The sequence below is a fragment of the Heterocephalus glaber genome, unplaced genomic scaffold, assembly GCF_053883595.1.
Source record: "Heterocephalus glaber isolate CG9 unplaced genomic scaffold, H.glaber_assembly_v1.0 deba00001561, whole genome shotgun sequence".
NCBI lineage: Eukaryota > Metazoa > Chordata > Mammalia > Rodentia > Bathyergidae > Heterocephalus > Heterocephalus glaber.
In genome coordinates this window covers 1852840-1868583 of record NW_028258349.1, presented here as the reverse complement: position 1 = coordinate 1868583, position 15744 = coordinate 1852840, and the positions used below count along the sequence as shown (strand labels likewise).

Below are 15744 nucleotides of genomic sequence, written 5' to 3'. Positions count from 1 at the left end.
TCCTGAACTCAGCTTCAGAGTTTCACATACTGGTTGGCAGAGTCTTCTTCTAGCAATACTGATAGTTTCCTTGGCTCGGAATTTGATACCTACAGAAGAAGGGAGTGAAGGACAGAACCTACTTCAAAGCCACCTAGACCAATCTTACCTTGAGGTCTCCTGGTTGGGTTTAAGATGACAGTGCCATTTCAACCATGGCTAGAATTTCTAGATTTCAGAATCAAATTGCACTTTCAGCTGTACCTCAAAGCCTCAGAGCTTATGTTTCCAAGTTTTCCATCTCCTTGATATTGAAGGTATTAAAGAACTTCACTTATCAGTTTCAACTATAGAAGCACATGGGCTCTAATGACTTCTGCAGGTGGTTTGGGCTATATTAGAGAACCTAGTCTTGATCTTCGTCCGTCATCTGGATTCTGAGTTAATCCAGGAAAGCAGTAAAAATTAGTAATGTGAATTGCATGTCTCTGATGCATGTGTTTTTCATTATTTGGTCATCTACACTACAGTGTATGCACATACACATATATACATGCACACACAGGAGGGACTATGGTTCCAAAAGGAAATGACTGGTGTGGTGCCTTGAAATCTGAACTTGATCACATGTCCTGAATGAAATGACTCCAAATGACATGAGCAGAATGCCTTTTCTTCCATCCCCTACAGTTTGGAAAATACTTTGATGAGAAACATTGACTAATTTACAGGCATTCAAATTTAATTTTCTAAAGATAAGCAAATGATTTGATAGCCATTGCAAAGAGACAGGACTTGTGAAAATGGAGTTACACTTCCATAACAGTAGTCTTAAAGAATAGCTAGAGCTAGTTAACATGCAGCAGCAGCAACCAGCTGTTCTTCATTTCTGGCCAGGCTGGGAAAGGAATAAATTAGCTTCGACTATAATAGAAAGATTTATAAGACTTGTAATGGGAAATTTATCATAAATGGAGACTATTTTAAATGTTGGAACAGATCCCCAACCAATAGAAGTGGAGGAATGATGTTTTTCATTGGATTTTAAATAGATGGTATCATCTATTCAATGTACTTAAAATTGATAGATTATTAGATATGTCTAGTAATTTTTAAGTCTTGGGGCGGGGTATCACATTCAGAATATGATGGACTCTGTCTCCAAAAAATGCACACACAAATGAAACTTTTTATATAATTTCAGGGAAACAAGACTCCCTGAAGTCTGTAAATTAAACTCCAATTTAAGACACCCCAGTCTAGATGACCTTCCAAAGGCCTTCTTTACTTTCTGAGTGACATGCTGTATGGCTTAGTTTTTCCAAACATAACAATGAAATCTGAAGAACAAATGTCAAACTTTGTGATTTCTTCCTCTAGATTTATAATGTTCAACTTGTACTGTGTCAAGTAAAAAGAAAAGATATTAGAATAGAAAGCATTCTACTTTTGAATTCAACTCTTTGTCATAGAGAAGTCAAATATTTAGTTTTTTAAAATCACTGGCTGAAGGCTGGGGATTTGACTTCATATCATCATGAGAGAAAGGTTGTACAGGACTGGACCATCTGCACATGCAGCCCCAGATTCATGGATGAAAATACAAAATCTTATGCCACGTTGACTCTCCAGCATTTTTCGAAGTTCATAGCTTCTAACTGTATTGCTGTGATTATTCAGCTGGGCTTGGAAAATATTATATGTTTGTAATTGTCTCATCAGTTCTATGCCCTAGTTTCATTGACAGAAAATTGAAAAATGACCACCCAGAATTATAAATCAGGGCATAATTTGGCCTTCTCCCTAAATAGAAAGCTCTCATCCTCTTGGGAAGTAAGAAGGGAGTATAGTATGTATCTCTATCTAGCTCCATTTATGTTAAGCATGACTATGCATGGCTTCCCTGTTTCCTCCCACAGATGCCAGTCCTGTAGCACTTCCTTTAATCTCATATTGGAAATCTACCAGTACCTGTCATTTTGTACTAGATATAATAGTGATCTCTGGGAAAGAACATAATTGTCAGATGTCTGTGACTTCTTGTCACATCACTGTACCCAGTGCCCCTAAGGCCTTACAAGTGGAGTGTCCTACTGAAGTTAGAAATTTTACTGATGAATAGGAGCTAAGCAGTATAGGCCAAGGTCTCCTCACTATCCACATGGTTGGTCCTTTAAACATTGTTCCTTCCCATTGTTGAAGGGAAGGAAGGGGGCTTAAGTATTCTTACCTCTGCTGGGCACTAAAATCCCTTTCTGTTTCAGTTGCTCGTATCATGGCAATTCACTGTATGAAAAACATACAAGAAACACAATGTCTGTGGACAGATGTTCTGTGGCATGAACTATGGTAGTGGCTCCATCTCTTATGAGCCAGCAAAGGTAGTCAGGGAACTAGAACTGAGGAGAAGACAGGCCATCTTGGGCCCCAGTCCTGCTGCAGCTCTGCATAGTGATTGATAAAGTTCCTCCTCACCCTTGAAAGTGTACCAACCATTCACACCCTTAGATGACACTCGTGTCCTTCTGGAATTGAAGCTTATAACAGAGATGTACGTGCTGTTGAATATTTATTTATTCCCATGTATATTCCCCTCTGCAGAAAATGTGATCAATGGGCAGGATTATGAAGTGATGATGCAGATTGACTGCCAGGTGATGGACACCCGGATCCTCCACATCAAAAGCTCCTCTGTTCCTCCTTACCTCCGAGATCAGCAGAGGAATCAAACCAGCACCTTCTTTGGTTCCCCTCCAGCAGCCACAGAGGCTACCCACGTTGTCAGCACCATCCCTGAGTCGTTACAGTGATTCTGTGCAGCTAGGTGGGAGAAGAGAATGGGATCTGCTGGGCAAGAGAAATGCTGCCTTCTGTCTCCATTGCAGCAGGCAGAGAAGTGCTTCCTACTCCAGGGAGTAGAGAAGGAAGAAGCTGCTACTCTTCCAAACTGCCCGAATTTAGATGTGAGAGAACATTTCTCCAGTGGCAAATGTAGCCTGCATCCTCCAGTGTTACCTGGTGTAGATTTTTTCCCCCATACCTTTCTAAACTGCTTTTCATTCTGTATTTGTGTTTACTCTTGCTTTCAAATAAGATCCACTCCCCTTTCTGCCATTTCATTTGTTGATAAAGTGGTTTTTATTTAGAGCTGTAGCCCTCAGTTACACAGATGGTTTCCACTGATTGGTTTTCTCATTCTTTTACTGCAAACCCTCTCTGGATATTGTGCTTGAGAAAACAAATTTGAAAACCAGAACAGCCAAAAAAACATCCCACAAAGAGTCAAAACTATTTGGAGCTTTGGGTAAAACAGAATATTCCTGGTTGGCAAAGTTTACTTTTACTTGGGATTTGTGGTTCATATCTAAACAAGTAACTGTGGTGGGCATCTGAGGGTGGGCCACAAATTTGAGAGAATGGAAGGGAAGAGGAAGCTCAGTGGTGGGCCTTGAAAGGTAAGGTAGCTCCATTAATATATGTTTAAAATGCTGAAAGTTTGATGCTATTGCAATTTAAGATTAAAGCCACAGCTACTGTTTATTGTCAGGATTCTAGGCTGCGGAGTGTAGCTTGTAGACTGATGTCTTCTCTCTCTCTCTTTTTTTTTTTTCTTTTGGTACGGGGATTGAACTCTGGACCTTGCACTTGCGAGGCAGGCAGTGGAACCACTGAGCTAAACCCCCGGCCCTGATGTCTTCTCTTGACTGATCTGGTGTAGATCCTCGAGAACAGCAGGGCAAATCCCTCATTTTCGTTAGGAATCCTCATGGTACCAGATTCAGCTAAGGAATGTGGAGGTGGCTTTAGATTTAAGCACAAGAGCATTTTCTCTTGCGAATTGACAGGTATTTTTTCTTAAGATGATCCAGACTGGCAAGGTTAGATTCCTGCCAAGGAAGAGTATCCTATAATACGGCAATAATTTTCAGTTTCTCCTGTGAAAAGACAATACAAGGATGAACTTTTTTGTTGTTCAAAGAAGAGCTGTGTTCACTTACAGTTCAGTGAACTTTGTCTACTTCCTTTGCCACAGTAGAGTTAAATTGTAGTTCACTTGGTGAATTCACAAACATGGATCTCAGGCAATGACGTCCTCTCTGCCAGTCTACCTTCAGTTTCTAAAGTGAGCCCTTTTCCCTCTCCATTCTGAACGCTTTCAGTCTCTTGATTGAACTCATTCTGCAAATGCTTCTTTTCACCCCAATTAACTTGCCTTGTCAGATTTCTTCCCCCTGGTAAGAAAAGGAAAGAAAAGTTATATCAACTCCTAAAAGGACTACATGTAGTTAGTTCACTTTCCACCTGTGAACCGATCAGGCCTGGCTTCTAAATAATTGTAAACAACCACCAACATTTCTAACTCTGGACAGTGGTGCCTCTCAAACTACTCACTTGCTTTCCAAGGAAATCAGTTTAACTTGGGGGTGGAAGGCTATGCTTTATTACCTGCTAACCTGGAGTCTGAGTTAGCCTTCCTCTTTGTCCACATCACAGGCTGTCTTAATTCAGTGCAGCACTCCCCTCTGATCTGGCTCCTGGGTGATTTTCAGAAAGGAACTATTTTCCCTGCTGATTGTTCTTTTTTTTTTTTTTTTTTTGGTACTGGGTATCAAACTCGGGTCCTTGCGCTTGCAAGCAGGCGGCGAAACCACTAAGCTAAATCCCCGGCCCAAGGTGATTGTTCTTTTAATGGGTGCCAAAGAACAGACGGCAAAGACTGTTAGGTTACTGGGCAGTCTTCTAGTGGGATGTCCTATGGCCCTGCTCCTTCCTGTCCTGTAATATGAATTAACCCAACAAGAGACTGTAACTGACGAGCAGGCAGTAATGTCATGGTCATTCCCAGGCCACTAATCTGCCGGAAGTGTCGTGTGTTAGGGTAGATGCCCAGGATGTCTGGAGTGACCGCAAGTGGAGCTGCTCTCCCCTCCTTTGCACTGAATCACACAAGAAGAAACCAGCCGCCACATGGTCTTTTTGTCTTGAGCACTTTGCTTTTCCTCAATCCCTCTATTCCTAGCTTTTCCTGTCCTCGTTCTACCAACTCCTCAGACAGAAGACTTCAGTTATGTCACGTTCACCAACATCACTGCCTCTGTGATGGGTGAGAATGTGGGTGATGGTTGGCACCCCATCATGGAGCCGAGTGCCCGGGAAGTGACTGATGCGTGGGAGCAGCAGGGACCTTTGCCTTCTCATTCACTGACTCCACAGCTCCTTGTTCTTGAACTGATCTTTTTTGGGATGAGGGAATAGGAGCCGCCTCAGGGTAGAATTTCAGGAAACAAATGGCAACTGATAAGTTGCAAAGAAGAAATTGCTGGCAGAGTTACTATTAATTCCTAGGCACAATAGTAGTTGTTATTTTAGTATTTGTTTCCCAGCTCAAGGCCCTTTAGGAAATGGAGAGCTGCTATGACAGATTAGTAAGTTAAGCAAGCATTTGAGCTTCAGTTTTTGGTGGCATTGTCTTTGAGGGTGTTGTAGCTGGGAAGTGTGGGAGATATGTGTGTACATATATATATTTTTTAATTTATTAAGTTTCAAAGTGGGATTATTGCAAGTCTGTGAGAAAATTAGATAACTCATGGAGAAAGGAAGTCCACCTGATATTAGATGCTTTCATGCTCTTGGGCAAACACTACTACAGTGTTGGGGAGAGGCGGTGGAGACTGACAGGAGCAGTCATTCCACCTGTTTGCAAGTCCCAAATTGTTAGGCCTAATGTAAATTAAGCAGGTGTTTCCTCCTGCTAACTACTGAGTCAGGTGTGGGGAATCTCTGGGGTTATCTCATGTACCAGGAGCATGGGAACACAGCTTTGTTAGGATGCCAGTACACTCAAGTCAGGAGTTAATGGGAAAGGGTCGCTCTTGAGGTAAATGCATTGTTTACAGTGCTTGTAGTATAGCAACTTTACATTAGACTATTGGGTGGGGTTTACTTTTTCAGAAATAAAAAGTCTTCCATGGTTATAAAAGCTCAGAGTAGCTTCTAATTTTTTTTTTTACATGACTAAAATTTCCAGGACAAAGCTGGCACCTCTTTGTCTTTTCTTGTTAACAACAAATAGACATGGAGGTATTTGAAATGTTACATGTTACATGAGTCATTCTTCAATGTTCCCAGTAAACATTACTTAGAAACATACGAGGAAGTTGGAACTCAAACTGATTTTTCTAGCACATTTAAAGAAACACTACCCTGATTAAATCTTGTTAGGCTGACTCCCCCCAGGCATATATTCCTCAGTAGTCCCCACAGCTGAGGCAGCCCAGCAAGACGCTGTTAGACACTGCCGCTGTGGCATTTAGAGTGTTTAAAACTGAAGAACTCTCAAGTTCTTCACGACTTTCAGACTACTTGTCGATTCTTGCCATTTTACTAAACTCAGGTTGTGAAAATTGAAAGAAATGTACCACAGGAAAACACTTATAATTGTATTTGACTCTCTAACACATGGAAAAGTTTCAGAGCAACTTCCACTTTCAATGACATATTAAAAGTAACCACTTTTACTTTCATAACCTGCAACACCAGAGTCTGATCCAGTATTCCCTTTGAGTCTGACCTCATGGAAAGTTTTCATCCTCGAAGCCTTCTTTCTACTGCATACTGATGGGCTGACTCATATGCCTTCAGCAGACCCACATTAACTGCTTACTGCTGGCTGTGTCGAATAAGATTGCTTATTGCCAGACTCGATAGAGCTCTCTACCATCTCCGGACCCCATATTCCTTACCAAAATCTTGTTTTCATCTGTCCTAGGTCATTTTAATTTACATAAATCAGGATCCTTGCTGCTAATAAGAATCCAGTTATAACTTTTACCATAAAAACACAGAGAATGAAATATAAGAATTTTTCACTCCTACCCTCACAATATTTGGAAGGGGAAATTCCTGCTTTCCCCTTACCTGCAGGGATTGTGGCCAATATTTAAGGAAACAGAGACTGGACTACCAAAAAAGATATTACCAGAGTCCAGAAGGAACTATGCACAAAAAAGAAATGCAATTTCCTCCTACCTGAAAAAATCGAGCATTTTCTGCTGACTTATATTTTTAATGACTAATCTTAAAGTTTATTTTGGATAGAACTAGAACTTTCCAGTTTATTCTAATATCTGTGTTATCTGTCATGTGCAATAGAATTTATGGGAAAAATGATAAAAGTGTATGGTTAGAAACTTTGATTTTATGTATGAATCATCTCAAGGCTAGCCAGTGTCACGTAGTAGACATAATTCTCAGCTAACTTTAAGTATTGGGGATTTAGCACATTAAAAGACTTAATTATATTCGGCTTGAGAATTAAGAATAAATATAGTTTATCATTTGTCAGGGCTAATAAACACAATATTATGTTGTTTGTCCCCAAAGAAGTTGGTGACCATTAGTTAAATAAATTTCAAGGCTTGGTGTATTGCCTGGTGTGCTAATCACAGAAAGAGATTAGCAGATTGACTTTCACAGCAAATGTTTACTGACTGAAATACTTTCCATATTGAGCCCTAATTTCTGGGCCAGTCACTAGGATGGAGGAGATGATGGGGAAGAAGTGCTTTCGATGGAAACTATGAAGTGATCCTAGCCTTAGAGATACCAATTTCTTTTTCCCATCATGTTAGCAAATATGGCTGGACTAAGACCAGTAATGCTGTACCCATGTAGCCACTGGAACCTGAGGAGCCGTTTCACCAGGACTTTCCTCCTTAGCCTGTGTCCATGCTAATTTAATAATGTGCTGAGAATGAAGAGGAGAGGTATCATTCTCTCCTTTATTATGTCAGTTTACAATACATAAAGAAATAATGACAATAAACTATTTAATATTTTGAAGCAACTCTTTATAATGCAATACCTGTTCTTTCTCTAAGATTCAAATAAAGAATTTTTAAACTTGCTTTGTTTCATTCTGTATATAGAAAGAGAAAAACAAACAAATGTCTCTAGTGTTAAGTGGTTAATATGGGAAAGGAAGCCTCAAAAGGTTTTGCCTCTTGTGTTATTCTTTAGATGAAATTGTTGAACTAATTCTGCTTTTCTTCCAAGGCTGGTTAAGTAAAAATTTCCTTTATTGTGTCCAGATATTTGAACTATAATCTCATTGAGGGAAAAAATTATCTAAAACCCATACTGTATCCTTCTGTGTCATCCGGAAGCTGGGTTACTCAGTTTCACATCCAGTCCTCACCAAAGGCCTCTCTCCAGCTTGGAATGGCAAATGCCACCGTGTACAAGGCTCATCAACGCGAGCCAACAGCAGCAGATGCATCCTGGAGTAATTAATGCAGCCATTTCCTGACCATCCAGTGAGTGCTTCAGATGCAGTTTAAGCTCATTAACTGTTATTTTAATCTTCCCTAAAATCTATTTCCTAAGAAAGTAGTTGAGCCAATAGTTAGATCTAGGCAATTTAGCTCCAGCACACATAGATTATTAACTACTATGTTGTCCCACTTCCTGAGTTATAGACCTGCCACAGGTTCCTACCCTAAACCAGCTCAGATAGCTTATGTAACCTGATATGTAAACATACAAAATTATAATTACAACAGGGTTCCCATAGAGGCTGTATTAGTCAGCTTTACATCATTGTGACAAAATACCTTATAAAGAGGAAAGGTTTGTTTTGGCTTATGGCTTCAGAGGTTTCAGTGTTTGATTGCTTGGTTCTGTTGCCTTTGGGTCTGTGGTGAACACCACATCATGATGGGAGTATATGGTGGAGGAGCTGTTCATCTCATGGCCATCAGGAAACAGAGAGGAAAGGGCTGGCGTCCCAATATCCTCTTCAGGGCCTTCCCCCCATCATCTAATGTCCTCCCACTAGACCCTATCTTTTAAAGTTTCCACCAACTCCCGAAGTGCCACAGGCTGGTGGCCAACCCTTCAATACATGGCTTTGTGGGACATTCTAGACCCAAACTGTAGCAGAGGCAAAACTACATTTGTTTCAAAATATACCTTCATGAACTTATTTAAAAAGCGAAGCCCCACATGCACTAGAAAGAGGCTGACCTCAGGTCACCTCTTCTGCAGAGACTTGGAGAGTCAAGGGTTGAACAGCAGAAAAGAGAAGTTAGGACCCAGCAACAAGGCTAGAGACTGGCGTCTCTAGAGGGCACACTTCTTGATAGAGAGCTAAAGACCTTTACAAACTGATGCAACACTGTAACTGCAACTCTGTTGTCCTAACTCTTCAGTAAAAGCTGATCACACCTTTGTAGCAGGGCTCTGGGGAGTAGAAAATAAGGGCAGGGTTCAATGTGGTATCATGAATGAAGAAAAAGCAGGCAGATAGCAAGACAAGCCATTCACTGAGGAGTTGGAGGAAGCAACAGAGGTGAATAAGGGAACTAGGACTCCCTCCTCCCACCCCTCCACCACCACCAAGTCTTGATGGGATTGTCCTCAGAGACTTCCCATTTGTAAGTCCAGCCAATTTTTCAATCACAAAGAATAACCACAAATGATACTTGGTTACACAATACATGGTGTCGTAAACAGGGCTCTCCTTGTACATACCCTGCAATTTATCTAACTGTTCCTCTTTGGGTAGACAGTCAGATCATTTCCAGTGTTTTGCTTACCACAGGAAATCTGTATCATATTTCACTCCATCGTTTTCATTTGCTGTGATCAGTATAAATGTCTACAGACACTCCTTCCCTTAGTTCATTTGATGGTAATGATTGATGCTTATTGAAGATTTAACCTTCTGCCAGACATTGTGCTAAGCCCTTCCAAGCATTAACTCACTCACACTTCACACCAAACTTTATAGCTGTAGATACCATTATCTACATGTTACAGATAAGTAGGCACAAGAGATCAAGTAACTTGCCCAAGATCTCATGACTAGTATATATAGCATAGTTAGAATTAGAGATTGAGTCTATCGCGATTTTAAAGACACATGGCTCCTATTACAATACATTGCCATTGATGCTTTGAAGCCATAAAATGACAATAGGAGAGAGTAAGAAATCAAGCTACACAAGGGCAGCCACAATGTTGAAGCATGTTCAGGAAAGAGGACATAGCTATGAAGTCCAGCAGTGCCAGAGAGCTTACTAGGCATGATTCATGCCCCCAAAAGGCACATAATGAAAGCTTGTGAGCTCACCTGGCTACTGCATGGCTTCCCCTGGACCTTTAGTAATTGAAACCCTTGGCTCTGCCAACCTCCACTCTGCTCACATCCAAGGGACCGAATTGGGATCCCAAGTTCTGTCTTTGGAGAGCTTTCCCTTTAGAAGTGTGCCCTCACTGGACTATGAGATGGTGGGAGACACTTGTGAAAGATCATTAATCTCCACATCCAAACTTGAAATCCACTGGTCTAAAAGTCAAGGACATACCTTTAAACAACACATACCATATCAATAAATGAATCATCTTGTAAGATTGACTATTTCTTGCACTGTCATTCCTAAAACCTATGCTCAGCTACATGGAGTGGGGGCTTGTAAGATTAGCAACAACAAAAATACTGTTTCAAATTGCTTATAGATATAACCCATATTTCTGTGAACAATCAACTAGGTGTAAAGGAAGAGTTGAGAGCCTCAGTTGCCATCTCTGATTCCCATTTCCTAGGTGTCCTGATTGACTTCCAAAGCCTCCAGGGCGCCGGGGATTTAGCTCAGGGGTTCTGGCACCTGCCTTGCAAGCACAAGGTCCCGAGTTCAATCCCCAGTACCAGACAGACAAAGCCTCCAGGGTCTTCCCATTGCCTGAGCACCCAGTGATCCTTGGATTCTTGGGCTGCATTTCTTCACAGCCAGTGGGCTAGAAGCAACAGGCCTAGAATTTAAGCCTTTGCCACAGTTCCTAAGTGCTGTACCAACCTCAGACATCTACCCAGGAGCTGTGGGAACCAGCAGATGATCCCTAGACAATGTTCATGTCCTCAAAGACTTTTAAGTAATGTCTTTTCCCTGCGTCTGTGTGGTCACCCTCTGTCCCACTGGAAGAGTACAGATAACTTCCAGAAGAGGATAAGATTTCTGGTCAGCCTGAGAAAATATAGTTAGACACCAGCTGCTCTCAGGGGAGCTTTGGGATGGGAAGCTCATGGGGCAGTGTCTTTGTCGCAGCCACAGAGCTCACCCACTCTCTTGGCTCCTGGATCCAGCGCATAAAATGATGCATTTCACCACTTTGTCTTTGGTTTCCTGGAGTTGCAGGAATTCTCTGCTAAGCGACTCATTAACATCAGACCAGCACATTGCCCCCTCCAGCCTGGCAGCCCCTAGGAAGAGAGAATTACAACAACCCCCACATAACCAGCCAGGCTGTTTCCATCAAATCACCAGCTGGAGAGGAACTGCAAATTCATCTTAATTCAAACAGTCTGGGCAGGAAAGATGCTGAAACATTTAGCTGCTTGTTGTAAATGGCTATCTGGGTCACACCCAGGTAAGCAGGACTAGAAGCACATTGCAATGGGCAGCCTGGTGGGGCTCAGTTCCCCACGATTTACAATCTGGTGCAGGTCTGTAGGGCAGAAACAAGGTAAGGAAGCAAAAGCCTACTCACAAAAAGTAGGTTTTTCTTTTCTCCCACAGGAGTGTCTTGTGCTTCTCTGTTCCTAACTCTCATCGCCTCTGTGGAACACTAATCTCCAGAAGGGCAGGAACCAGGTCAGTGCCACACTCACCATTTAGCACCAGTGATGCTGTGGACAGTGTGCCTTGGACGTGATGCTGTGGGGATGAGGCTACATCAGTATTTTGGGTTGAATTTGTTGAGCATTTAGAAAGCTAAAAATATATCTTATTTTTCCAGAAGTATATACAATAGACTAGCATTTCTCACATTCACCATGTGCAAATACTGAGCGCTAGTGATGAGGGTGCACTGCTCCCGGTTCAGAGGGAAGACTGTACAGAAACAGGAGACTGGCCCTGCTTTCAACAGAGGAGGCTTCCTCAGCTCTCCCTTCTCTTTCCCTTCTTCTTACTGGGAAAGCCTCACTCTGAGGCAAGTTAGCAGTGGATCTGGGAGTCTGCAAGCATGGCCCCCAGACTGTGGCAGCACCTCAGGCTGTGCTAGAAATGCAACTTCCCTGGACCCAACCCAGACCTCCTGAGTCATACTCTGAGGCTGAACCCAGCAATCTATTTCAACAAGATCCCCAGAGGATTCTCACGAGAAGCAACCGAGTAGGTGCCTGTCAGAGAGGCTGGAAGGTGGGACTGTCCAGTCTCCTGCAGAAGTGAACTTTCCTATGGCTCCTGTCATGGTTTGCGGGGGGGGGGGGGGGGGGCAGATATGCCAATTGGTAGGCATTAGCTGGCCTAAGAGACAAGGAGGGGGGTGGCCCAAAATAGTATGTGTTGCCAGTCAGGTTAAGGAACAAAGACATCAGTATATAATACACCTATAATCATTTGTTAGGCCTCAGACCTAAGTGATCCCACAAAGCACAATGATATTGTACGGTTACACATGGTGCACAGTTCTTCTGGCTGTCTAATTCCAAGACAAGGCACACAGCCTTCCTTTCTGCCATAGCCTACATATCCCAGGATAGCAGGAAAGGAAATGTTCTTTAAAGACTTTCCTGCCCTGGGCTGGGGCCTGGTTTAAATGAAAAACTTATCTTTCCTAAAGTTCTCCTGTAGGTTTCTTACATTACAGTCCCTGAAGAAACACTATCTGAAAAGGACATGAAGAAATTTTACAATTCCAAAGTAACTTCTAAGTAGAATCTTGATACGCATCATAATTACCTTAGTTCCCTGAACTCCAGGAATCACTCTTGTGTGCATAAACAGATGCCCAGACTCGTACGTGGTGCTGATGCCATCATGGCACTGCCTGCCTTCTCATTTGAAGATGTAAATCCCACTATATCTACTTCACAAAAAAATTCTACCTATACCTCTGGATGGCTGCCTCTATGTCTTGACTGAATTTTTTCATCAAGGGCACAAAACTGAGGACCAAGGAGATGCCAATTCCTAGCTACCAGCTTCCTGTTGACACCAATGACAAATTTTCTTTTTGTGACTGCCTTTTTGAAAGCCCACAAGGGTCACACACTGAGCATACCTGACCTTGTGTGGCTGCGCTCCCAGCTGAGGCCAGGAGTCAGGGCTGGGCCCTCAAGGAGACAGTGCTGGCTACTGCTTGCCCTGGGCTCCTGAGAGGCCCTGCCAGGAACCAGTGCCCTCTGCCGTGAGGGGGGCTGTCTTCTGAGCCAGCCTCCGAAGACCACCGCATCGCTGCTGTGTGGCTGGGAGAGCCTGGGCACCTCTGGGGCTCCTGGGCCTCCTCTTCTTCCCAGCTCTGAAGGCAGGGCTGGACCCACCCTCCACGGAGTTTGTTCCATCTGCCACAGGCTCTCATTCCTATCAACCCAGCTCTGTATTGGTGATTCTCGATCTTTACTGTAAGTTAGAATCACCTGGGGATCATTAAAAACTCTGGGTGCCTGGCCCCCACCCGAAGACATTCTGACTTAATTGGCATAGGGCGTGACCTGACCATAAGAGAGCTAAAATTTCCCAGGTGATTCTAATGTGCAGAAAAGTTTGGGAACTGATGTCTTTTGAGGCCTACTTCTGATGTTTACGGAGCAACACAATCCTAGAGGCTGAGGGTGGAGAAGGGTTCCAGGGACAAGAAAAGCTGTGTTTAAATAATCAGGCAGAGTCCAGACCTAGCAAGTAGCTGGTAAAGAAAGGAGAGCAGGAGAGGTGGGGACTGGTGCCCACTGGACCGCCTTGTGGAGATGATGTCAGGCATTCCTCTGCGATGTTAGAACAGAGGACTGGGGAAACGCATGAAAATAACCATGGCTGTGAGCATGGAACTTTCTGTGGAATGGCATATTCCTGGAAGAGGGAGCAGAAAGGGGGCAGGGGAAAGAAGGAAAGGGAGAGGAGCCTGGAGCACAGAGGAGGGAGATGCAACTCCCAGGCCTCTGGAGAACTGGGGGGAACAGGATGATGTGAAAAGATGTGCAGAGGAGAGGTTTGGGTTGGCACAAGGAATGGGTGAAAGAGGACAATTGCTGACCGAAAGAAGCCTGAAAAGATAAGCCAGATGGGAGAGAAGGAAAGGAAAACACACAAGCAAAGTAGGGGCCAAACCCACCCAGCCTCAGGCTCCCCGGCCAGTTGGAAGGTTTCCCAGGAGAAGGCTGAGTGTGCTTCTGGCTATGTCAGGTCTGGAGGGAAAGGACAGACTACAAAGTGCCTTCATTCTCTTCCCATTCTCCTCCCTGAGGAAGTGGCTCGGACCTCAGGCTGGAAAGGCAAATCGTCCCTCCTAGAAATCCATGAAATGGTGACTGAGGGTATTGCCCCAAAGGACAGGCAAGTGGGCCACGGTGCAGGCCTCTGGGTTTCCTGTGTGCTTTCTAGGGTGAGAGGAGCCGATTCCCCTCTCTTAAGCTGGCACGGGCCCTGGTTCTTAGATTGTACCCTAATGGTTTCTCTCACAGACCACCTTCAAATACAGAGTCGGGGGAGAGAAAAAACCTTGAAGACAAACCCAAGAAACATTTCACAGGCTCTGAAGTTCCTGGAGGGCAGATTTTATACCCACTTGGTGCAAAAATCAGGATTCTCCTGGAGATGGGGTGTACTTGTAGCCCATCTGCTGTGACAAGCCATTGCCAAGTAGAAATATCAACTGTATCACATTCAGAGGGCTGTCTGATTCTCAGCACTGGCCCCCTCCCCCTGGCAGGAGTGAGCACGACACCTCTACTGCCCATCCCACTGCAGGCGTACTGCTCTCTGCTGTTGGAGCTGCTTTTCACAAGTGTCAAGAGAGATGTGGTCGAGTTCCAGAAACCATGTGGGGTTGCTGGAAACTCAGTGTCAAGTGCTTCAAGATGTGGAAAGTATCTACCAGCCAGTGTCACTGCCTGAGTGGCTTTGCACAGGCTCCATTGGCCTGGTCTGCCAGCTGGGTTTGAGGTGGTTGGGGATTCACACAAGAATACTCGCCTATGGCCCCTCAGCCTTTCCAGTGCAGTTTTCTGTGGGAGAGCAGCCCAGCCTCATACTCCACTTCCTGACAGCCCTCCCTGCTTCTGCTTTGCCTGTCTGCCCTGACCACTGGCCTGGTATCACAGGAGAACAAAAAGTGGACGGGCTTCCTCAGAGTTACAAAGGCAGCAAAGCTGGGAGATATCACCAGCCCTTGCATTTCAGGAGAGTACGGAAGGGAGGGGCTGGGGCAGGGGGCACCCTGGCACAGGTCAAGGCTTGTGCCCTGTAGAGGCTCAGAGGGTAGGACCATCTGTCCTATGGGAATGCTGTAAACATTGGGGCATCCCTATGAAGAAAGCCCTTTCTGTTCTGCAGTACAGAAAGTGGGGGAAATTGCACCTCTATGACAGAAGGGGCCATTGTGGGGTGAGGGAGTCCACATGAAGTCTGTGGGGGTGGAGGGGAATTACACTACGGGCAGAGAGGCTAGAAGGGGAGGGTGGCTGAGGGCCATCTGAGCCTTAGGGGCTCCCAAGGTTGTTGGGAGAGTCAAACATCCTTCTGTGTGAGTAGAACCAGAGGTCTCACCTACACGTCAGCACATTGGGCAACCTGCTGTCCTGGCTGAGCTCCAACAGAGACACAGAGATTTTCTCCAGGACAAGCTACTGAGGAATACACACAGAATGAGAAGCTGAGGTGGCCAAATGTGGTATATGCCGAGACACAGCTGAAGAGGGCTGAAGGGGGGCAGAAATTGGGGGGAGGGGTCTCTCCTGTGGGAGGTGGGCTTTGGTGAGGTCTTTAA

General features: G+C 44.1%; 1 protein-coding gene across 2 annotated transcripts in view; it reads left to right on the top strand.

The window, feature by feature from the left end:
- Nucleotides 1–7885, top strand: part of Atf6 (activating transcription factor 6) — a 227055-nt gene extending 219170 nt beyond the window's left edge. The window contains exon 16 of one of the 2 annotated variants that reach the window (XM_004865155.3): nucleotides 2581–7885. In XM_004865155.3, coding sequence (XP_004865212.1) covers nucleotides 2581–2789 — 209 coding nt within the window. In that variant the 3' untranslated portion in view covers nucleotides 2790–7885. The remainder of the gene's footprint in view (nucleotides 1–2580) is intronic. The other variant, XM_021244749.2, reaches the window with a different exon arrangement.
- Nucleotides 7886–15744: the final 7859 nt, after the last annotated feature.